The sequence below is a fragment of the Benincasa hispida genome, chromosome 12 (genome assembly GCF_009727055.1).
Source record: "Benincasa hispida cultivar B227 chromosome 12, ASM972705v1, whole genome shotgun sequence".
In the NCBI taxonomy this organism is placed as follows: domain Eukaryota; kingdom Viridiplantae; phylum Streptophyta; class Magnoliopsida; order Cucurbitales; family Cucurbitaceae; genus Benincasa; species Benincasa hispida.
Window position 1 is genome coordinate 65,831,445 of NC_052360.1, and position 24,465 is coordinate 65,855,909.

The 24,465-nt window shown below is 34.5% G+C and overlaps 1 protein-coding gene across 1 annotated transcript; it reads right to left on the reverse strand.

Annotated features, from left to right (window-relative positions):
* Positions 1-276: 276 nt before the first annotated feature.
* Positions 277-23,957, reverse strand: LOC120067058 (probable acyl-activating enzyme 16, chloroplastic). Its single transcript, XM_039018438.1, has 18 exons — positions 23,525-23,957; positions 21,710-21,901; positions 19,729-19,843; positions 17,822-17,909; positions 17,280-17,491; positions 16,398-16,516; positions 14,769-14,918; positions 11,848-11,915; positions 9,426-9,531; positions 3,528-3,686; positions 2,618-2,671; positions 2,463-2,543; positions 1,814-1,951; positions 1,556-1,715; positions 1,260-1,339; positions 966-1,111; positions 719-776; positions 277-598 (listed from the first exon to the last, which is right to left on the reverse strand). The coding sequence occupies exons 1-18, from the start codon at positions 23,699-23,701 to the stop codon at positions 506-508; spliced, it is 2,196 nt and encodes a 731-aa protein (XP_038874366.1). The 5' UTR covers positions 23,702-23,957; the 3' UTR covers positions 277-505.
* Between the last annotated feature and the right edge of the window lie 508 nt (positions 23,958-24,465).

Sequence of the window (24,465 nt, forward strand, 5' to 3'; positions counted from 1 at the left end):
TCTAAATGATATCTTATTTTAAAGAAATGATGATTAAAAATGGTTAATTAATGGTCTAATTAAGCCACAATCAAAGTTTCATTAACTAAGTATAACAATTTTGATCGATCTCCATAAAATTTCCTGAAATTTCTATTGACATCGACTTTTTCCATCGATATTTTCATAAAATCAAAACTTCAATATTTCGAACCCATCATTGAGGAATACTTAACTTTAGAGGACGTTTCCCTCTGTGAAAGTAATTTATCCAAGAGAAAGAGAGAGGCCTTCATCTAGTCGATGGCTATCCACATCACAAACAAACTTAGAATAGAAGTTCAATGTATCTTACCAAAGAGTTAAAATGGCAAGAGTTTCTTTTAGACAACAGTTCATCTCAAAGCTTGAACAAAGCTTTTGTCCAAAACCAGAGACTAATAAAACATATTGCCTGTAAATTTATTATGCTTTCTTTACCTGAAAATCAACATACCTTTCACTTCATTTACAAACTCCCAAGTTATTACTTGAATAGGTTCTCTATTTCCTTTTTGTAATAAGCAACAACTTTATCTCGTCGAACCTTCATCGTAGGGGTCATTAAGCCGTTATCGATCTACAATTCATAATGTTAAAAAGTCAATGAAAATTGGCAAAAGAGCAAGTTTTTAGATATTAGGAATTAAGTTGAGACAAAAAGCTCAAATACAGATGATGGTGAGCAAGGATTTCATACTGTAAATGGTTCATTGACGATGAGGATTGGTCCAATTTGAAATGGACATTCTGAAGTCCTGCATGAAATCAAAATATGCTTTCTTAGAAAATAAACTTGCAAAAGGCAATCTAACACCTCAGAAGAAATCATTTTCAACATAAAGAACCCTTTCTTTTCTTTGCCAAACATTGATAATTCTAAAACTGCACTCTCCTTAAGATGAAAACAGGCGAAGTTACTAATTGGGCAAGAAACAAAGTCTTACCATTTTCTCACTTCACTATAAATCAGATTTGTCAATGTTTCGTTGCTAACATCAGATGTACTTGAATCTTCAACAGACAATTTTTTTGCTGCAGATAATACTTCTTCCTTGTTGGGAACTACAATTGCTCCAAGTCGTCGTTGATCCTGGATGATGTCAAGTAATGGTAAAAGACATTCAACATAGTAGAGCTCGTGAAAAAAATAATAAAATAATAAAAAATAAATAAAGGGTAATTGAGGAAAGCAGGCAACATCTGTACACAGATTATATCACATGATGTTAAAATTCCACCTGGCCTATAACCACAATCTGTTGTATGACACTACTTCTCATGGCAGCTTCTTCAATCACCGTTGGTTCAACATTTTCACCTATTTTCACCAAGAAGTTCATTTTGAAAAATGGTGAGAAAAGTGTTGACCAAAGTTTTGAATGAGATAAAATATCATAACAGAAAGCTGTTAGATTTTCTCCACCTTCCTTATTTTTCTCTACACACTAGGTAATGAGAGACATACATGAAGGGGATAAAAGAACTGAAATATTTTGTCTTCCTGAAAGATCAATCCACCATATTAGCTTTTTACCTGTTAATAGAACAATAGTGTCTTTAGCCCGCCCATCAAGAACAATTACACCTCCACAACGATGACTTCGGCCTCTTGAATGGTGAGGAGCAATCCACCCAATATCCCCAGTGCTAAACCAACCCTCTTCGTCCAAGACTTGTTGTGTGGCAGATGAATTCTGATATCAAATCAAATGAATTTGATATTTTAAATAAAGGACATTACAACATAAGGATTTTGAAGTGTTCATTATAGGTAATTGAGACGTAAAAATACCTTGTAGTAACCTTTCATCACTTGAGGTCCCCTAACTTCAACGATGCCTCTTGATCCAGGTGGGAGTACATCTCCTGTTTCCATGTCTACTATCCTAAACTCTGTATGCCGTATTGGATGTCCAACCGAACCAAGAACCTTTAAAAGTTAAGATCTGCACAACTGTCATATAATCTGCCAATAGGTGTGGAATTGAAAAAAAATGGAGCAAATAACAAAACTAAGCTTAGCACAGTAGAAAAGAAGTACGAAATATTATCTTCTTAAAGAATTGAGCATAACAGCATCAAAGCATTGTATGTTATATTCTCGCCTGCAGGTAGAAAGGTCAATAAAATGTTTTAAAAGTCATTTTATGTCCATAATAAAGAAGATTGGACACAAGCAGCAGACAATCTATAATAGTTGGAAGATGCCGGTAAGGGAACTCAAAATTACCTTGGAAAACATTGTTATTACTCAGTCAAATTATTGGCACTGCCAGCATATACTCTAGATTTTACTAAAACATGTATTACACGAGCAAGCCATTCAATTAGAGAGCTGCTTAGAATATTATGGTAGTATACCGCCCCAGATAAAATAAAATTAAAATGCAGAATCATGGTGTTCATCCAAAGAGATTGACTATTTTACAAATGTTCCTTACATTGCAGGTAGGCCGTCGAGCAGCAATTACAGGAGAGCATTCTGTTAAACCATAACCATTCTGCACTGTAATGCCAATCGCCTGAAAGAATGCTTAACCATATGAATTGTAAGCAAAGATATTTGATTCAATTATGAAACATTTAAGCATCTAACCTCAAAAAAGAGATCAACGTGTGAAGGTAAACTGCCCCCTCCACTTATGCCTGCCTGCAGATACTAGAGAAGGTTAGTTATCCTTCTAATCTCGAGAGCCTTGTCAAAAAAATAAATAAATAAAAGAATACTTCCCAATATACTATAATAAAAAGAAAAAGAAAAAAGGATGTTTGATGATATTATTTAGTACGAACTGGAGAACTATCTATACAGATTGAGTTGTTGATTTAACATGGAAGCATAACTTGTTTTGAAGACAATTTTGTCAATGAAGCATAAAGTTGTGACCATGACTGTCAGGCACGTAAATTAGAGTGTACAATTATTGGTAGCTTCCTTCTTCATTTTTGACATGATCGATCACTCTATGCAATAAATATACAACACAAACAGAATAGACAGAGAAAAAAACCGTGGGATCACACCCAAAGAGGAAAAGAAAAAAAAAAGGACTGTAGGTGAAAAAGACAATTAGTACGAAATAAGGAAACTATAGAAAGGAAAGGTATTAAGTTGACAGAGTTATATTAGTAAGGATAGACAAAAGACCACGAAGAGAGGCTCCATCCACTTCTTTAATATGTATTAAATACAAAGATACATGTCCAGTCCTTAAATGTATATTAAAATGAATTATTTTTAGCCCATTTGTTCTATGAAATTTCATTCATACAAACTGAACATCGTTCATGCAAATATAGGGTGCATCAAAATCATGAGTGGACTGAGTACTGTGGTCAATTTCCAATTACATATTAGACCTCTTTAAGTTGTAATGAAAAATGTCACTAGAGAAGAAATTAGCACCAAGTTTCCTCTCCCCACCCCCCACAAGGAAAAAAATTCAAGCGTTTATGTTATATATGCAAGTTATAAGGGATTAAATGAACCAAAGACCGAAGAAGACCTTCCATATTCCAATTGCAGATTGAACTTTACTATAGACTAATTTCTTTGCCAACATATGTATTGGCCACAGTATTGCAGCAGCCATTCTTGCAAATAACCAGTCCAATGCAGATACAAGGTGTGTTGGTTGAACCTTGCTTCTTGTTAGATAGGTTCCCTGTGGGGAAAACATGAAATCATAAAATAGTAGATTACGAGTAACCAATTCTCAATAAGAACGGCTACATAATTTTTTAAGAAAAAATTAAATCAAATTAAAGGAAAAAGAAAAAATGGAGAAATAAGACGGGATATCGTTAGGCTATCTATAACTCATCAACTGCAAATGAAATCCAATTTTGCAGAAGCAACAATGGGTCCTCAAATTTTCTGGTCCTCGACAATGAAATGAATTAGGAAAATATACTAAAGCCAAATATTATGCTGTCCTAATAATTTAGAGATGGAAACCCTAATTATGTTAAGCACTTGTGAACGAATACACCACTAATCAACTTAAGTCTGAAAAGACTGCCATGCAGCCCTAATTACTTTGATAATGAGAGCAAGATTTTACTTTATTGTCCAGTTGCAAGGTAACTGCCAATATAATAGAAATGTTAATGGAGAGTCAGAATGTAAAAGTTCCAAATTGAATGTCCAAGATTTTCCCTAAAAGAATAGAGGATTTTTCCTTCAATAAATGTTTCTATGAACAAAAAAGAAATGTAGTGTTAAAAAACATTATTTTTTCTCTTATTAATCTTAGGAGGAAAGGATTTATTAAATAGAAGAAATACCCAATTACAAATAAGGAAAGAATAAAATACAGCAAATATAATACGATAGGTACAATATAAAATTTCACAATAAAGAAAATAATTAACACTCCCCCTCAAGCTAGTTTGAAGATATCATTCATAGCCAACTTGTCAATCAACTTGTTGAATTGCCACTTTGGAAAACCTTTGGTTAACACATCTGCAATTTGCTCTACTGTCGGGAGAAAGGGAATGCATATTATTCCTGGATCAATCTTTTCCTTTATGAAGTATTCATCAACTTCAATATGTTTGGTTCTATCATGAAGGACTGGATTATGGGTAATGGAAATTGCTGACTTGTTATCACAATAGATGCATATGGGCATTGTCTGAGAGAAATTCAATTCTTCCAATAGTCTTCTTATCCATATGCCCTCACAAATACCATGGGCTAATGCCCTAAATTCTGCTTCAGCACTATTTCTTGCAACCGCACTTTGTTTTTTTACTTCGCCAAGTAACCAGATTTCCTCCAACAAAAGAGCAATACCCCGAAGTAGATCTTCTATCAGTCGTGCTTCCTGCCCAATCAGCATCAGTGTAAACCTTAAAGTTTAGGTGGTCATGCTTCATGAATAATATACCTTTTCCTAGAGTACCTTTCAAATATCTCAAAATTCTATAAATTGCTTCAAAATGAACTGACCCGGGAGCATGCATGAACCGACTTACTACACTGACTGCGAAAGCAATGTCAGGACGTGTGTGAGAGAGGTATATGAGTCTCCCTACAAGCCTCTGGTACTTTTCCTTTTCTTTTACTTCTTTTTCAGTTGCAACAACCAATTTTAAATTTTGCTCAATAGGAGTTTCTGCTATCTTGCAACCAAGTAAACCTGTCTCATTCAGTATATCTAGAATATACTTCCTCTGGTTGACAAGACTGCCATTTTTAGATCTGGCAAACTCCATTCCTAGGAAATACTTTAAGGTTCCCAGGTCCTTGATTTGAAAATCATTAGCAAGGTTTTTCTTCAAGATATTCAGTCTTGTCTCATCATTATCTGTAAGAATGATATCATCAACATACATTATCAAAACGACCAACTTACCACTTCAAGTATGTTTATAGAACATAGTATGATCAACTTGACTTTGACTGAATCCACAACTTGTGATTGCCTTTCCAAACTGTTCTAACCATGCTCTGGGAGATTGTTTAAGCCCATATAATGATTTCTTTAACTTGCACACTTTGTTAATCCCGAGATCCACCTCAAAACCAGGTGCCAAGTCCATTAAAACCTCTTCTTCAAGATCCCCATTGAGAAAGGCATTCTTCACATCAAGTTGATAAAGAGGCCAATCAAAATTAACTACCACAGACAACAAGATTCTAATAGAATTAATTTTAGCCACTAGAGCAAATGTTTCTTGATAATCAATGCCATAGGTCTGAATGAACCCCATGGCAACCAATCTAGCCTTGTACCTTTCAATACTACCATCAGCTTTACATTTTACAATGAACACCTATTTGCATCCCACCGTCTTCTTATCTTTTGGTAGTTCGACTATGTCCCATGTGCAATTTTGTTTCAGTGCATTGATCTCTTCCATCACTGCTAATTTCCAATTCAAATTATTTAGGGCTTCCTTTATATTCCTTGGAACAAATAGGTTGGTTATTTTGGATGTGAAGGCTTTATGACAGTCAGACAATCTATGATAAGAAAGAGTTTTCAATGGGATATTTGGTGCATTTACGAGTACCTTTCCTATGGGCAATTGGAATATCAAGATCAGAGACATCAGGTAAAGGATTAGAAAGAGATGAAGAACTAGGAGAAATAGGAGTAGAGTGTCTAAAGATCTTCAGGATCATTCATCAGAGTATTTGATTGGTCCTGTGATAAGTCAATTGTCTGATCTCAGACCCTTTGAGTCAAGTTTCTTCTAGTATAAACCTGAAGTTCAGGATTTCGACTTGTAGAGTTATTTTATAGTGTTTCTCCCCCTGAAGAAGAATTCTCCATACTTGGTATCGAAGGACTAGAGCTCATAATTGCAGGACCACTGATGTTTGGGAGAGATAAAGTATCCCAAAAATTATCTTCAAGGTTAGATATCTCCCCTTGAAGAAAATTTGGGCAAAAAAAAGGTTGATTTTCCAAAAAAGACACATCCATACTCTCAAAATACTTGTGGGTCAAAGGATCAAAACATTTGTAAGCTTTCTTATGAGAAACATAGCCTACAAAAATGCATTTAGTGGCTCGAGGATCAAGTTTAGTTCGAGAAAGAGGAGAAGTATGGACATAAGCAGTACACCTAAACAATTTAATTGCTAAATCAAAAGAAAGCCAGTTATTAGGAAAAACTCATTGAAGTGATCAAGAGGAGTTTTAAAATTCAAAACCTTAGACGACATTCAATTGATCAGATATGCAGCTGTAAGAACGGCATCACCCCACAAATATTTTAGAACATTCATAGAGAACATAAGGGCACGAGCAACTTCAAATAAGTGTCTATTTTTTCGCTCAACAATGTCATTTTGCTGAGGCGTGTCACAACACATAGCTTGATGAAAAATGTCTTTATCTTGCAAAAAATTGATTAATTGTTCGTTGAAATATTTAGTGCCGTTATCAGAGTGAAGCATTTGAATTTTAGTTTGAAATTGAGTCTCTATCATATTGTAAAACCAAACAAAAACCTTTTACCTCTGACTTTTTTGTTAACAAATAAAGCCAAGTTAAACGAGTGTGATCATCTATAAAAGTAACAAACCAACGCTTACCACTATGAGTTAAGACTTTAGACGGACCCCAAACATCAGTATGAATTAAGGAAAAAGGTGATGAAGTCTTGTATGCTTTAGGCAAATAAGTGGATCGATGATGTTTGGCAAAAATGCAACTTTCACATTGAAAAACCAAAGAATCAAATCCTTTAAATAAATCGGGAAACATATACTTTAAATAAAAGAAATTTGGATGCCCTAATCTACAATGCCAAAGCATGATAGTTTCTTTAACAGAAGGAGAACAAACACTACTCAGCCCTGAACATTTTTATGACTAGCATGAACTTCATCAAAGTAATAGAGACCATCAATCATCCTAGCACATCCAATTGTTCCCCCGATTCCTAATCCTGAAAGATACAATGAGTTTCACAAAAGATAACACGACAGTTAGCATCCTTAGAGAGTTTACTAACAGACAACAAGTTACAAGCTAATTTTGGAACATGAAGGAGAGAACGTAATATAAGTTTTGTAGTCAAAGGAATAGTTCCTTTTCCTGCAATAGAGGTGAAGCTGCCATCAGCAATGCGAATTTTTTCATTGCAATACACAGGTGAATATGATTCAAATAAACAAGAGGAACTGGTCATATGATCAGAAGCTCCAGAGTCTATAATCCACGGAGATGAATTAAGGCAAGAGACAGCTTGAGGACAAGTACCTGATTGTGCCAAGGAAACACTAGGATTACCAAATGATGAATTGGTCTGTAGCAGCTTTAGAATTTGATCAATTTGCTCTTTATTAAACGGGCTCGAGTCAACAACCTTAGCATTAGAGGCATGTTGCTTAGAACTTTTCCAATTCGTAGGTTTTCCATGAAGTTTCCAACAAGTTTCACGTGTATGTCAAGGTTTATTGCAATGGTTGCACTAGACACGAGGCTTTTCATGCGGCTTATTGGATTGATTACAAGCCTTCATTGCAGTATTTTCAGTCACCAATGCAGAGCATTCAACTGAGTCAATAGGTTTCTTGCAAATCATAACATTCCTGCAGCTTTCTTCCCTGCGAACTTCAGAAAAACATCATTAATAGTTGGAAGAGTAGTTTTTCCAAGTATTCTATCTCTAACTTCATCGAACTCAACATTGAGGCCGGCAAGGAATTTGTAAATACGACCATCTTCAATAGTTTTCCTATAGTGCTTTTGGTCTTCTGTAGACTTCCACTCATACATATCAAAGAGATCAAGGTCTTGCCAAATCCTTTTTAAGGAGTGAAAGTATTGTGTAACAGAGTTAGTTCCTTGTCGTATATCACCTAATTTTAAGTTCAACTCAAATACTTGTGACTGGTTACCCAAATCAAAATACATCTGAGTTACACTATTCCATAATTCCTTGGCAGTAGAGTAACACATGTAGTTACAACCAATGTCTTCGACCATGGAATTGACAAGCCAAGTCATAACCATGGAGTTTTCAGTGTCCCATCCGGCGAATGAAGGGTCACTTGGACTAGGAATGATTTTTTCTCCTGTGATGTAACCAATCTTCCCTTGTCCACGAATATACATCCGAACACTTTGGGGCCAACGAAGAAAATTATCCCCATTAAGTCAAATGATAGTTATTTGGACTGTGGGACCGGTTGAATGGCCACGATTATCGCAAACTCGAGTGATGGGTGCCTTAGTGTCCGACATATCGTTGAAAAAATGGAAACCCAAAATACAAAATCAGTAGATCTAGAGGGAAAAAACAACAACAACAACAACAACACAGAGGCTTAAACGAACCAGCAACTAGGAAAATTATAGCCGATGGACAGCGGCAACCAGTAGACTAAGAAATCGCAGTCATGGTCGGCGATGCTTAGTGATTGGGCAGCGGAAACAACGGTCGGCAGCAGACTGCGAAATCGCGACCAAAAAACGCGACTCAATCAACGGTCGAAGATACAGAACGTTCGGAAAATCGCGACCTCCAGGCGGATGTCCGGCGGTGGAGCTTCAGGTGACTGACGGCAGCAGCGAACAAACAGAAGGCAGCGACAGAGCTCGGCGGCGGCGGCGACAGAGACCAACGGCGGAGCTTCGGTGGGATGTGACAGAGGGCTGAGTTTTTTGGGTTTCAAAAAGAAAAAAATAGGGTTTTCTTGGTTTTTTAGGGTTTCAAAAATTTTGATGCTTTGATACCATACTAAAAAACATTATTTTTTCTCTTATTAATCTTAGGAGGAAAGGGTTTTTTAAATAGAAGAAATACCTAATTATAAATAAGGAAAGAATAAAATACAGCAAATATAATACAATAAGTACAATATAAAATTTCACAATAAAGGAAATAATAACATGTAATTAAAACAGTTTGATGGCAAAGGTGTTTCAATCCCAAACCTCGTAAATCCTCTTCAAGTCCATATAAGCTAAGCTGACCTTAATGAATGTAAGCACAATAAGCTTACGTGCATTTGAGCTTGCTAATATTTGCTTCTGAATTCCACTGGAAAAAAGAAGATATTATTAATATGTATATTTGTGTGTGTGTGTGAATGTATGCATGCATATACATATAGCTGGGAGAATCGTGAGAACATAAAACCAAGAAAAGTCTGCTGAACTTATAACTAAGATAATTAAGTGCACAATGGTTGTTAGGATATATGGAAAGAGAATGTGAATAAGTGTATGACCAAGCCAACCAACAACTTGGAAAGAGTTCTGCCAAGGACAGAAATGATGGGTACTTCTACCATATATTCTAATGCAAGAAACTAAATTCGGAGAAATTGCAACATGATGCCAGGAAAACTATGGCTGTATTTGTATCATAAAGGGCAGCCTGGAGGAAAACATAAACAGCTTAGACCTAAAGAAAGAAAAGGACTTATCGGCATAAAAGAAAGAACTAAGGAAAGAGTGGAAAAAATAACTATATGACATGTGTGCGAAGGTGGGCAGAGAACGATAATTATCAAAAGTAGACCTAATGGGGTAAAGAGAGAAAGATAAGAACTCGTCTTTTTTCACTGCTTTCTGGTAGCAAGAAGAAGAAAGAATTACATTTTGAAGTTAGCCATCAACGAAGTGTTTAGTAAAGTGGGGAACAAGGAGGTGGAGGAAATGACTAACTATTTTTCTTTGATGTATTTAAAAGACGGGGGTAGTTGGATTGCTTCAATGAGTGAACGATATCAAAAGCAACTAAAACTTTGGGAGATGCATAAGCACCTACATTGGACAGTATTACTGTCGAAATCTTAAAGAACATCATTAAACAAATTTCACAGAGATGTTGAGAACTTTCTTTTTTTAGAAAAGCCGATATTTTATTTACTTTTTTTTAAATTAGGAAACTTATAGCTTCAATATTAAGACTTTTCTTGGCGTGGAGGAGAGAAGGCTACACTATGATTGAGGAAGATCTCTTGAGTTTTCCTTTTTGCAAGAAAGGCAAAGTGTTGTGGCAAGCTAGCATTTTTGTTATTGTTTGGAGAATCTGGATGAGAGAGATAATACAATTTTAGAGAAGCGTAAAGATCAAGTGAAGAGATTTGGGAGGGGACTAAGTTTAATGCCTTCATTGTGTGAACGTTGATTAATAGGTTCTTTTGTAATTATGGTCTTGGTTTGAGTTTGTTGGATTGAAGCCACTTTTTGTAGTTAGTTTTTGGGCTCCCTTTTGCTTTCTTGTTTTTTTTTGTGGGCTGCTTTTCTCTATGCCTTGTTTCCCTTTTATTTTCCTCATGAGAACTCAGTTCTTTAACACCCCACCAAAAAAAAAAAAAATCACAGATAAGATTAAATTACAAAATAGGATCACAAATTAAGCTCAGAACCAAGGAAAGTAAGAAAAAGTTCATCCAATAGTCTTGACATTCCTAGAGGGAGTTGAAGGAGGATAAAGTATTGATTAAAAAAAATTGTACCCCATAAGCTTGCGCTTTTGGGTATGTTGGTAATTTAACATGTAGTTGAGCAATGTTTGCATGGTCAGTCTCAATTACCACAGAAAGACCTGCAAGATTCAGTTGTCTTTTCAAAGGAACCTCCTTGTTAACTGTCCGCATTTCATATTGAGCCTATTGCTCCTCCTATTGTCCAAGAGGTTTATTGTGAGACCACCGAGACGTCTTTTGGTGATTCCCTCAAGGCTCTTTGAGTCGTCTCAGTTCCCAAGTGTTAAAGAGGTGAAAATTTGTTTTATTGCAGCTTATCCTTTGTCCTATACTCAAAGAACAATGCCTCTTTCTTCTTTCTCCAACTCCCAAGATTAATACTTTGAATAATCCAGATAGTGTTGAGGAAAATGTCACCTGTCTTTTGGCCCCCTCTGTTAAGCAAGCTGTCACCCACAATTGCAACCGTCAAGAACTACTTTCAACGTTCGTGACTCTGTTTTCCCTAAAGGAGTCATTCATTCATCCAAAGACCCTCCCACTTTTCATTCTCACTCACGTTATGATGATGATTCTAATACTGCCTCTATACCATGGATGATATTGGCGAGTTTCTTCGGTTGATGATTTAGTTTCGTTAATTTAGGAATGTGATAAAGAGACTCTTATTTGTCCTCCTTTATCAGTGTCTTAATATTCAGGGACTTATTAGACAAAAATTGAAAGTTCAGACCAAATAGACACAAAATTGAGAATTCAAGAATTAAACTTGTAATTTAACCTAAAAGAATATTGGAACCTACAGTCATGTACAAAAAAATTCCTAAATCTTCAGATAAACAATTCAACACAATCGTTTAACTTCTAATTTACAATTCCAAGAAAATGTATTATCACTTGGGCATAGAGACCCCTTGTACCTGTATAGTGTTTCATACACCAATGGAACAGAAATCAAGTAGTCTGGTTGATAATGACGAAGATCATCCTGACAAACTCAAATAAGAGTTAAAATGTCTAATTTTCCAATTATGGTATAATTATAATTTCACACTTTCAATAAAATGAAGGAATCTACGTTTCTCATAAAATAAATAAATACAAAAGGCCCCATACGATAACCATTTAGGTTTTGAGTTTGAAAAATTACGTTTATAAGCACTACTTCCACTATGATTTCTCGTTTTGTAATCCAAGTTTTTAAAAACTTATTTTTTTGGAATTTGGCTATGAATTCTAATATTTTCTTAAGAAAAAGATGAAACTATGAAACTATGATAAAGAAATAGTAAGGAAACAAGCACAGTTTTTAGTTATGGTTACCAAATAAAACCTAAATTATGTAAAATTACATGATTGAAATATAAAACATAAAAAGTAAGTGAATAAATAAGGAAATGTTGCAGCCTAATTTCATAAGAGGATCAATAAGACAGTCCAGAGGTAATATTCTGAACTTTTTCTAAAAAAGGTTAATTTCTAATATCCATGATTTTAATGAGGAAGGAGAATTATCCCATATCTTACTATTCAAAAGTAAATAACACCAGCCTAATATACAAGCTAATAGGAGTTTACAAAGATGAAAAGAGAAGTACAAAATAAACAACGAGCCAGAGGGAAGAACAAAAAAGTTGAAGGGGAAAAAGAACAAAACAGATGGAGAAAGAAATAATCGCAGAAGAAGAGTTAAAAGAGTGTTAGGAATATTGGTAGTAAAATATTAGGAACTACTAGTTATTATGGCCTATCAGTCATCAGCTAAGGAGTTTGTATAGGCACGCAGTAATTAATGTGTATTTGGGAGGGCTAAAAAGGGAGTGCCCTCCGATAGTAAACTTCTCTAAAAGGCTGAGCAGCTTTTGTAAGGTAATTTCAGCCTCTTTTGTGCAATATGTCTTGCAGTTAGATAACGGAACGATCAGAAATGGACTAGGTTTGACAGTTTCAGGCAAGAAGATTCAGGGGAATGGTTTGTGGGATGGTCCAAGTCCTTCAGAATGCTTGGAACTATGTGCCTTTTCCTAAATTAATAGCATTCTGTTTACTTATACTTCAATTTGTCTATATCATCTGCCCATGAACCTTCCATCATTAATAATAGGATGTGTTATGGCGAAAATTAGCCTGTTCAGTAGACCCACAGGAGAGCCTAAGAGAGCTCAGTGGGACCCGTGACGTGAGGTAAGCTTAGTAGAGTTCAAAGGGGCCTAAGAGAGCTCAAGAGGACTCACGGGAGAGCCTGAGAGAGCTTAGAGGAAGCTTAATGGGACCTTGCAGTAAGCGTAGTGGAGCTCAAAGGAGCTTAGGAGAGAGCTCAAGAGGACCCATGGGAAAGCCTAAGAGGGCTTAGAGAAAGCTCAATGGGACCCATGAGGCAAGCATAGTATAGCTCAGATAAGCATAAGCCTAGAAGAGAGCTTAGAAGAGTATGAATTGAGCTTAGAGGAGCCTAAGAGAGCTCAGAGGAGCCTAAGCCTAGAAGAAAGCTTAGGAGAGCCGAACTCGAGCCTAAAAGAGTTCAACTTAGGAGAGCTTAGAGGAGCCTAAGCCAGAAAGCTTAGGAGAATCTAGCTCGGTTGAGCAATTGAAGTTGAAGTCGTCCATATTCATAACGGACGAGCCTTTAATAAGACGTTGAGAATTAACTGATGCTTTAGTTGCCGTAATAATGGTGTAACCGCTCAAACAATTAACACGGTGGTTTCAAGGATTAAAGAGAGGCATTATAACCCATAACATCGGTTACATTCTACTACCTAATAAAAACGACCGAAACCATTGGTCGATGGTACGCCTAAATACCCTGCTATTTTCCTATTGTTTAGTTACTCAGAAACACAAGATTAACTTGACCGTCAGAGTGTGTGTGGCTAGACACCACACCATATTCATGCTTTTGTCTTGCAGGCACTCAGACAAATCTCTCCAAAAAAAAAAAAACAAATTCACGATTGATCCATTTTTTTGGCATCAATAGGATGTTAGCCTCAAACATGTGAAACTTGGATCGTTACTAGATCACAGGTAACAAAGTCCATATCCTGCCATGGCCTCTTATTTCTAAGATAAACGTAAAGATTTTTTTTTTTTTGTTTTTTTAGAGAAGTACATCACTGAAGATGAACAAAAAAAAACAGCCTAGGGCAGGGATTGAGAGGAAATGTATATTAATTGAGACTTTTTAAACTCAATCCAATTGTTCAAGTTGAAAAGTTTTTCAACCCAACAATTGTTATTAAATAGTAAACCCAACCCAACCAACCATGAAATAATTAGGTTAGGATGATTTGGGTTGGTCAAGTCATTTATTCACATTTTTGTTTCCACAGAAAATAAAATGTTTGTGTAAAATATATATTAATTTATTTTCAAACAAAGATGTGCAACTCATTTCAATTTATATTATGAAAACTAACATTCCAAAGACTATAAAATTTATTCTTTAAGAATTGCAAGAGACTAAATAATAGAAAAAGAATTATGGTATTAAATAAATTAATTAAAATAAATTTGTGCATATATAATTGTATTGTAAGGAAAAAGAAAAAAATAATAAAATAATAATAATTTATGTTTGTTCAATGCAACCCAAACTCGTTTTAGACGAATCCATTAACCAACTCAACCCATAATGTTTTCATTTCTTTGAATCCAATCCAACCCAGATAGTATAGGTTAGATTGGGTTGCTCGGGTTCTTAGAGTTACAGAGACTTTTGAACACCTCTGCTAGTAGGAACAAAGCCAATATCCGTGGGAATATTTCTCACTAAACAACCTGAAACCCCATGAGAATATTCACACGGACAAGTACGAAGTCTTAAGGAGTGGAAAGGTACCTTTAAGTTTCTTATTGTTGTGTAAGCTTGCTCCACTCCAAATGTAAATATGAAATATTCACAAGCCCGCTCGTACGCATGCCAAGGTGGAAGCATACTTAAAAATTTATCCCCAACTTTGGCAGGCACAATATCCCACAAATTCTTTATCTGGATGGACAATGTTTGACATACAAAGCAGCCATAGAGGAGAGACATCACATTTTAGTGAAATCAATTGTAACCAAATATTGTAATTTAAAAGAATAGAAATTTTATAATATAGAATATCTTATGGTCACACACGCATCTATATAAATCATTGATAGATTAACGAAACATAATATATTAAAAGGTCATTAAACAAATTCTTTAATAAGACTTTTAGAATTTTAATTTGATCTGACCTGACTGCCTAAACATTGAGAATAGGTTGCAATCAAACATATACACCAAACTCATAGACAGATTAATGAACACGGAAAAGCAGCAAGTATTGTGTCTATTTGATGAGTTAATGGAAAAGACACCTTTTTCCAAATGGCTTCTGATATTGTTCAATTTCTATTGTGAAGTCAGGTTACGACATGTATAAATAGCCCTTTGGTATTATCTATGGAGCACGGACACTTCACATTAGAGGTGGTATCGATGTCGGACACCTATTAGACACGGATTCAACCGGACACGCCATGGACACGTGTTTGAGATGCCAATTTGCATGCCTTCTTTTTTTTTTTTTTTTTTTTTTTGAATTTCGGACACGTTGGGACATGGGGAAGACATGTCACGGACACGATGAAAAAGAATTAAAGAATTAAAGGAGAAAATTGTTTGAAGTTTGAGCCCAAATTTAAAGCCCATTAACTTTCTTTTTTAAAAAATATAAAAATATCATAAAACCTAAAATCTAAATATAATATATAAACTTTTCAACTCCCAGCCTTGTCATGCACATCAAGTATAAAGGATTCAAGTATGCTTTATTTTTTTTAGCTACTGCCTACTGCCGTTTACCCATCCAACTTCAAATGTTTTACCTATTTTATGTTAAATTTACATATATTCTAAAAAATTAATTTCAGAAAATAGTGTATCCCCATCGTGTCCGTGTCTTAGTATTTTAGAAATTGGCATATCGTCGTGTCCTGTCGTATCCATGTCCGTGTCCCATGTCCATGTCCGTGCTTCTTAGGTATCATTAACATGATAACTTCAAGTACTAATATTAAGTATTAAAAAAGTTGAATATTAAAGATTGAGTTATTATATCTCACCTATCTCTACCCAACTCATCTCTCTGTCGCCCCCTATTTACTCCATCTCTGTATCTTTCAACTTTCATTTTCTTCCTCCTTTTTTATTCATCACTTATGTATAATAAATATGGACATAAACAAAAGAAAATAACTGTTGGTGTAAATTACCATGGAACTGCTCCCAAGCAATCTACATTCAGAATATCTTAAAATAGCATTGTCAATTATAGTGCAACCTTCATCTAACCTTTATCCACACAGAATGAAGGCTGACCTAATGAACTAATCGATTATTTTAAGTAGCTTACTGCAGTAAAGGTAGTGAAAATTATGGTTATCTTGTAGTTGCCTCATACTACCAAAACAACTGAACAGGAGTAATGAAACAAACCTGGTGCAATAAATTTCGATGGGTAAGCATGACACCTTTAGGGTTTCCAGTTGTGCCACTTGTATAAACAAGTGTAGCAATATCATCCAAGCTGATAGCTTCATACGTATAATGCTGCTCTGTGGATCAGTTCCACGAGAAGATTAAAAGAAAGAGAAATTAGAGTTTGAAGTAACCAAGTACCATGTGAAAGCATTGCAAATGTGCAAGATTAGATTTATTAGGGCAAAATTATAGCCTTCACAAAAAAAGGAAAAAGAAACAAAAATAATATAGCTTTTGTCAAGCATGTGTGATCTGCAAAACTTTGAACAAATTGAATAACATGAAAACTAAATAAAACTGAATCTAATTATCAAGAAAAATAGAGGGAAAGCTTGAACTTCACATGGAAGGTCGACTGAATGAAAAGAAAGGTAGTGGCCAAAAGATAAACAAATTAATAAGTTGGAAACGAGTTGCTTTTTCCTGCCAACTAATACCTCCACTAGATTGTCCAAACAATTCCACTTCCACAAAATCTTGATATGGTTTGTAAAGAACAACAATGCCTAGTTATTTAAAAACACTAAGTTTCAAGTGTCAACTACTGATTTTAAGAATCAGAACAATAAAATGGTCAGATCTCATCTCTTTAAGGCATTTTATATTACTTTGTATCCAAAAAAACTATGAAAAGTTTATTTAACTTTAGCTTAAGCTAACATCAGGGATCCCTTCCTTCTATGTAATCTTTAAATTGCACACCCTCAATATAGAGAGATGGAATGTCACTTCATATATTCTTTAAAATATGAACAAGACTAAGTTAAAAGAGATTAAACAGTAAAACCGGCTATGATTTGCAGAACGAATTTCTTGACAAACAGGTAAACAACTTACTAGCATCATGAGAGCCAAGCATAACTTTGCGACTCTCTCGTCCCATATCCATGATGTCATTGTAATCAAAAACAGTAATACCATCCATTCCCTCATTAGCCAAGCTTGATTTTTCCCCCCATAGAAGAATGATACATCTCATGGATGCCTTCAAATGGAATGTTTCTACAATTCGATTGAACAATTCAGGGTTGTCCACAACTAATGCTACACTGTGAAGAACAGAATTTAGAACCATTTAATGAATATGATATAGTTTATAAGGAAAATAGTTTATATTAAAAACTTTACAGGTCTCAATAACATACAACAAAGGTCACACAATTTGTTAAGAAATAAAACAAGGATTCAAGGAAATACCAAAACAGTAACCAGACTACATAGGAACCCAATTATATGTATCTGTGTCCTACATTTTAGAAATTGACCTGTCGAGTGACATCCACGTCTTGTATATAAAATAATGATCAATCCAAAACAGACTCTGTATATAAAATAATGTAAATGCATCAACTCCGAACTGAATTAGGATTCAAACAAACCTTTCGGAGTGATTGTATATTTGCAACAGCTCTTCACTAGATGACCTTGAACCTCTAACAACATTAATTGCTCCCATGGTCATAATACCTGAATCCAAATGATAAGTATAAGAGATAAAATGTAGAAACTAAACTACAACAAATCCTCTCATTTACTTTGATTTAACGTGGTAAAGGCTCTTTTGACATAATTATGGTTTGAAAGGAATCAAAGGGTGTTCAATGACAAATCCATCGGATGGTTGGATCATTTTGAAATCGCCTGTCGCAACGCTTTATCATGGTGCATCCTTTCTAGGCGTTTTGAGAGTTACAGCATCCAAGACTTTAATCTGAATTGGCGAGCTTTTATTTTTCCAGCTTAATTACGGACCCTGTGTTGATTGTTTCAGCTGTTCTTTATTGGTTTTTTTTTTTTTTTTCATATTCTTGTTTCTTTAATCTAGTTCTTGTTTATGTTGACTCTGATGTAAAGGTTGAGAGTTAGCCGCGGATTAATGCATTTTTGTTTGTAGGATATGATGAAGGCATTATGGGGGTGTCAACCTAATTGAGATGTCCGGATGCGCTCGCTGATCCTTGTCTTTATGCTCACTGTATAACCCTCTTGTACTTTGAGCTTTTATCTCATTAAATTTATTAATAAAGAGACTCATTTCCTTTTCCAAAAAAAAAAACTATCAATACGACACAGTTTTCAAATATTCAATGATCTAACAAATTTTCTACAAAATGAATATGATCTAAAAAAATTTCTATTAAATGAAATAATTGCTTGCAACACAGACATGTAAAACATCAATTTTGAACTTTTCCCACTTTTTTCACTAGATTTATTCGGGAAGTAATTTTCAAGAATTCTTAACACGCCAAAGGCCTGATAATGCAATTTGACTGTATTTCTTCAAGTTATATGCATAAGAAAATATCTTAAACTCCTTGTAAAGAATGTGATGTTTCTTTTGGGAGAATGGAGTGGATTATTATTTATTTCCAATTACTTCACCTGAATTCATTAACTTATAAATGTCACAACAGACAGGTTCCAAATGGCTCTTTATGTATCCATGGCCATTTCAATAGTGACACTAACAACCTCACAAAAGTTTGTTCGTATACTTCCCAAAAGCTTAAAAATCTCCAACAGTCTTTCAACAAGTTTTCAAGAAATATTCTCTTTCAAAATAAATATAAACTAAAAAGAAAGAAGTAAAAAATAAAGATGCTGACAAATTTCTACGAAACAAATAGACCATTACTTATTGAACATTATTCCCCCAAAAGTTAAGAATATCATTATCTGAAGAGTCCCCTTTCTCCCCTTTCTCAACAATAAGCCACTTGTGGGAACAGAACATTAGAACACCATGCTTCTAGCCAAAGTGAGCTTAGCTCAATAGTAATTGGCATGACTTTCCTCTCTAAAGGTCGAAGGTTTGATCCCCCATCCCAATGGTTGATGTACTCAAAAAAGAAAAAAAGAAACCTCAAGACATTATAATCCATATATAGTATATACAAACCAAATAAATGCAAATCAAGTGTCTAACCAGTAAGCAGTACATTACTAAAATCACTCACGATTTTAGGTTTCCCATCATTACTTCAAAAACAGTTCCATTTTTCTTATCATTTGAATTTTGTGTAAGTGTAAATTTGAAAGAAAGAGGTAAGGGTTTAGAAAGTTGGATTCAAAATTACAAGGAATGTTGGCAATGGCATCACATGAACTATTTCATTAACACACAAGTCAAATGTTAAGATGCTTCAGCAACGTCCCAAGGAGGCAAACAGAATATGCCAATCTAGAGGAAAAAAGGAAAACAAGGATAAAAGAGTAAAAGTATACTATAGCTAATAACATATTAGGGAAAGAAAATTAAATATAATATTCGTAGTCAGCATACCTTGATCGGCAACAAGCCACCGACATGAATTATCAGCAAAGAGCCCAATCTTTTCATCTGGATTTATTCCAATGGCTCTAAGGCCTTCAGAAAAGTTCAAGATACTTTGCTCAAGCTGCAAATTTAAATTTTAAACAAATGTAAATAAGATAAAGTATCTGTATATATTAGATTTTAAAGTAATATAAGAAACAAGATGGTATTTTGGTTTCCAGATAAGAGGAACCAAAAGATAACCACTCACTGTTCTGAAGAAAAAACAGTGAATAATTACATGAAAACTAAATGATCCTGTAAGGGATTAAAAGGGGCTTATGGGTATAAGTAGTATGGTATTGATAAGGGCATAAGGGTAATTAAATAGGGAGTTAGTTAGCTATTTGATTATAAATAGAGGGTGAGGGTTGAGGGAAGGAGGCAATTGTTGACTTAGAATACTCAAGAGAAGGGAGGTTCCAGGTTACTTACACTTGGTTTATCTTGTATTTCTTCATCTTTTAAGATTTCAATATATTTCCATTCTTGTTTCTCATTACGTGATGCCCAACAGATCCCTCATTTGATGAGGTGGTGTCCCACAGAAATTTTTCATATCATTTGCCCATAAAATTTAGTGATTCATCAAGTAAAAGGAGCCTGTAGATTTGGATGACTCTTCCGTTGGGACTGGCATTTTCTTTTCTTTTCTTTAATTTTATTTTGTTTCTTTTGGAACAAGAAACAAGACTTTTCATTAACGTTTGAAAAATTAAAAGATTACAAAAGTGCAAAGTCTACCAAGAGAAGACAAAGAAAGACTGGCAAGACTGGCAATTAGAATATAGAGAAAGAGATCTTCGATTATGATATACATATATACGACATTATTCTTGTCGTCCAAAGAAGGTATTTCCATAACAGCTAGTATTAGATGTTACATGCGCTTCAAGATAATGTAAGTCCTCTAAGTTCCATTCCCTGTTTTAAGTAGATATACTCTACTTCATGTGAGAAATGTTGAGGAAGCTAAAATCTATGTTTCAATAAAAATTTGGTCAGAAGACAGGTTTGTCGAGTTTGAAATATCAAAATAAGTACTGAGAAATAGTTATCTCGTGATTGTTATCCAAAATATTAATTTGATAATTCATGCTATTACTTTTGAATCACACTACTCATCTCCCAAAATAATAGTAATAATAAATGACACTAGTTATTTCCTATTACATTATTACTTTATGCAAAATATAAATTCATCGTCTTTACTTTATCTTTAAATTAATTTATAATTGTTGAATAACAAGAAAATAATGTATAATTATTAAAAAGTTATAAATGCATCATTCACTCATAGTCATAATAATTACTGGCTCATTCATTACGTGAAAGGCCAGAATTAATTATTTTTAAAATTATACTTCAAAGAAAAATGTTCAGAAGTCAGGAAGTTTGGTGTAATCCTTGTTCTCATATTAGTACTCTACTCAATCCTTGTCCTCATATTAGTACTCTACTCAATCCTTGTCCTCATATTAGTACTCTACTCCTAAATAACCAATTGACAAACTGCAATGAAGATCTTTCTCAAGCTTCGAAATCTAAACAAAACATTCCTATGGATTCCATGCTTGCTTTTGACATTAAAAGAAGAAGGTTCAGAAGTCAGGAAGTCCAAGGTGTTTTTAAAGGCTGCAGCTAATTTAGTCTTTGACATCCATATGACCTTTTAGGCCATTGTACATGTAACGTCATATCCCAATGGAGCTTACAAGATGGCCATCCATCAATCTATGGGACTTAATTCCCACCAACAACTCACTGTAATATCTTAAATTCTTTGTGCCAGAGTAGAAAATGTGGAACAGGTCCTAAACTTCAACCAAATTGCGATATCAAACTCAACTAACTGATAAGTAAGAAGGACCAAATATTAGAGAATGATATTTCCCATAAGAAAAAAGAAAATGGAAACATAAACCAATGAGAAATATAGAAAGTTGACCTCTTTATAAGTCATTTTTGAAGCAGGATTATGGTATGGATCCACTAATGCTACCCGATCACCATACCTCTCTGCCGAATACCTCCAAATATCAGGAACTGCTTGCCACTCATCAGATACTGTTGCACTATTACCTGGCACGAAAGAACTTTCTAGGAGCGGAGAATACTTCCTTAACTGCAATGTCTCTGTCTACATTATAATTGAGGGGAAAAATCAGTAATTTTCTAGAAAATGACTTCTAGAAAATATAGCACATTTACATCAAAATGCAAACATTTCAACGAGCAAAGAAAAAAGGAAGAATGAATTAAGACAAAACACAGATGATCATAATACCTCTGGCAAAACATCATGAAAATTGACGTCTTATAGGAATTAACAATTTCAATAATTGATAAATATATGTTTGATATCCATCACTAAGGGGGCCCATTTTTATCAAGTACAAGTGAGTTTCAAATGACTTTAGAATAGAGATTTTTATCTTGAGCACTTTATCCGCGAGAACTTCTGAAAGAAGCATTTATACTTCAGAGGGTGCAGGTATAATTTTTTGGAGCCGTGAAAAATGATTTTAGCCAGTTAAAAAGCACTTTCTGAAATTTTCCTAGTGCATGATTAGACAAGCATAAGTGATTTCGGAAATCCTAAAAACGCTTAAAAGGGCATATTTGGAAGTGGATCTAAAATGGTTAAAATCGTCATTTTTAAAATCACTATGAAACATGCATTTAATGATTCAAAATTAATTTTGAAGATATGAAAATTGCATTTAAAATTGTAGAATTAAATATGAAATTAATTTTAAGTGATTAAAAGTGTGTTTCAGAGTGATTTTGAACATGACAAAAGTGATTTTAACAATTTCAAAATCACTCCTAAACATGCACAAAGTGCCTCTATCCAAAGTTTGTAGAAAAGTGTCACTTAAAAAATACTATTTTCAAAATTCATCCTAAACATATTATAAATTCTTGGAATTAAGATCGCATTTGACTGTTCTACTGTCCTTTTTTTTTCTAAGAGAAACAGAGAACAAATTTCATTAAGGTAATGAAATTTACCAAGGGGTAACTGGGGTTGCAAAGCCTTCCAAATGGTACAAATATAAGAGAGTAGTTACCAAAAGAAATCTCAAGCTTCGAGAAGGGCATTCCAAAAAACAGAGGCAAAGAAGCAAATATCAGAACTTTGACTTTTTAATTTGAATAGGCTAAAAGACACCTTACACCTCTTCAAAAGTCACACCGAAATTAATAGGCTAGATGAATAGAAGAGTACAATAAGGATTAATGCAAGAAGTTACTCTAAAATTATAATCATGAAACAAACATCATTCCAGCCAGTAATTTAAAGCTGTTTCATTCCAAGTACTATTTTCAATTCCTAAAATTAAATCAACTGAAGATCCTCAGCAAAATAGAAAATCATCAACTACATAATGGAAAACAAAGAACCAACCAAGGAAAAAAGAACATATTCTGCAAAAAGTAGGTAGAAATCAACTTTTGACCATGAAGAACATTATTGATCTCCTTTCTACCAGTAATCTAAGAAATAATTGCAGCTTGTTCCTATTCGTTCCCGTATCACTTACCCCACCAAAAAGTCCAGAATTAATAACAACCGACACCCATAGGATTTTTAGGCACACAAAAGGAAATTAATGGAAACACTCAGTAAGAAATTCTTACTACACAGAGCAACAAAATATAATTGAAAATTCAAAAATGAAGAACTAACCAATTCCAACTAATTCTCACAATAACATAAATCCCACTTCGTACATCCAAAAGGGGTTTCAAAAATTACCTTAGATTGGCAAAAAACTCGAGAATCACGTATTACTGAACGTCGAGCTCCACTTCCAACGCAATTTTGAAGCAAGTGTGAACCATAACGAGAGAAAAGGAAATGAAGGGATTGGGCAGAATCGGAAGAGGTCCATGAGAGTTGAGTGGAGGTAAATGGAAGCGCCATAGTCGTCATCAAGAGTCAAATGGCAGAGCACATAAGATAATATTGGAAGTAAAACAGAGATGTTAGGTTCGTGCGATGTAATTGTATCTAAAATATATCGAAAAGCGGAGTGAGAGAGAAGAAAACAGAGTGATGTAAAGAACAGATTATGGAAAATGGGATCATTGAAGTGTCCGAAGAAGTAGGATGAAAATTGGTAGATGGATGCAGTCAATCCAAATGCAGTCGCTTTCGCCTACAAATGGCGATCCACGCTTTTCTGACTTTCTTTTGTTTTCTTTTCTTATGTTTTCTCGGAAATTCGTAGGAATGACTCAATTTTTTTTACCTATTAAATGGCTCATTTTTTAAAACTAATGTCAATTAATCCTCTACTGTTATCACCATCATACCAGATTACGTAAATTGCTCTTACAAGCGTCTCACATTTTAAGTCTCGCTCTTATCTGGTCAAACACTCTCGCTCTCGCTTGAAATTCCCTAGTTTGATGTGATTGATCGTCAGTGTACGAATGATTTGACAATTTTCACGACTGAAGCCTCAAATCAATAATATCTAAACACAATACAATGATGATTTTTTAAAATCTAAACTCTATTGCAACGGTGATTACTTCCCTAGTTTTCGACGGTGTTTTGTTGAACGAAGTTTTTTCGAATGGGGATTTCCAAAACGAGGCTTTTTCAGAACAAAACAGGTTTTCAAAAACGGTGTTTCATTATTTAGGTGTCTGTTTCATTATTTTTGTTGTGTTATTTCTGGAAATGTAAGA

Coding starts and splice junctions, on each gene's coding strand:
- LOC120067058 (XM_039018438.1), bottom strand. CDS start 23,701: ATGACGACTATGGCGCTTCCATTTACCTCCACTCAACTCTCATGGACC. Junction 11,916..14,768: donor CAACAATAAGAAACTTAAAG/GTACCTTTCCAC, acceptor TGAGTTTGTCAG/GATGATCTTCGTCATTATCA. Junction 1,952..2,462: donor CTCGACGGCCTACCTGCAAT/GTAAGGAACATT, acceptor TAACTTTTAAAG/GTTCTTGGTTCGGTTGGACA.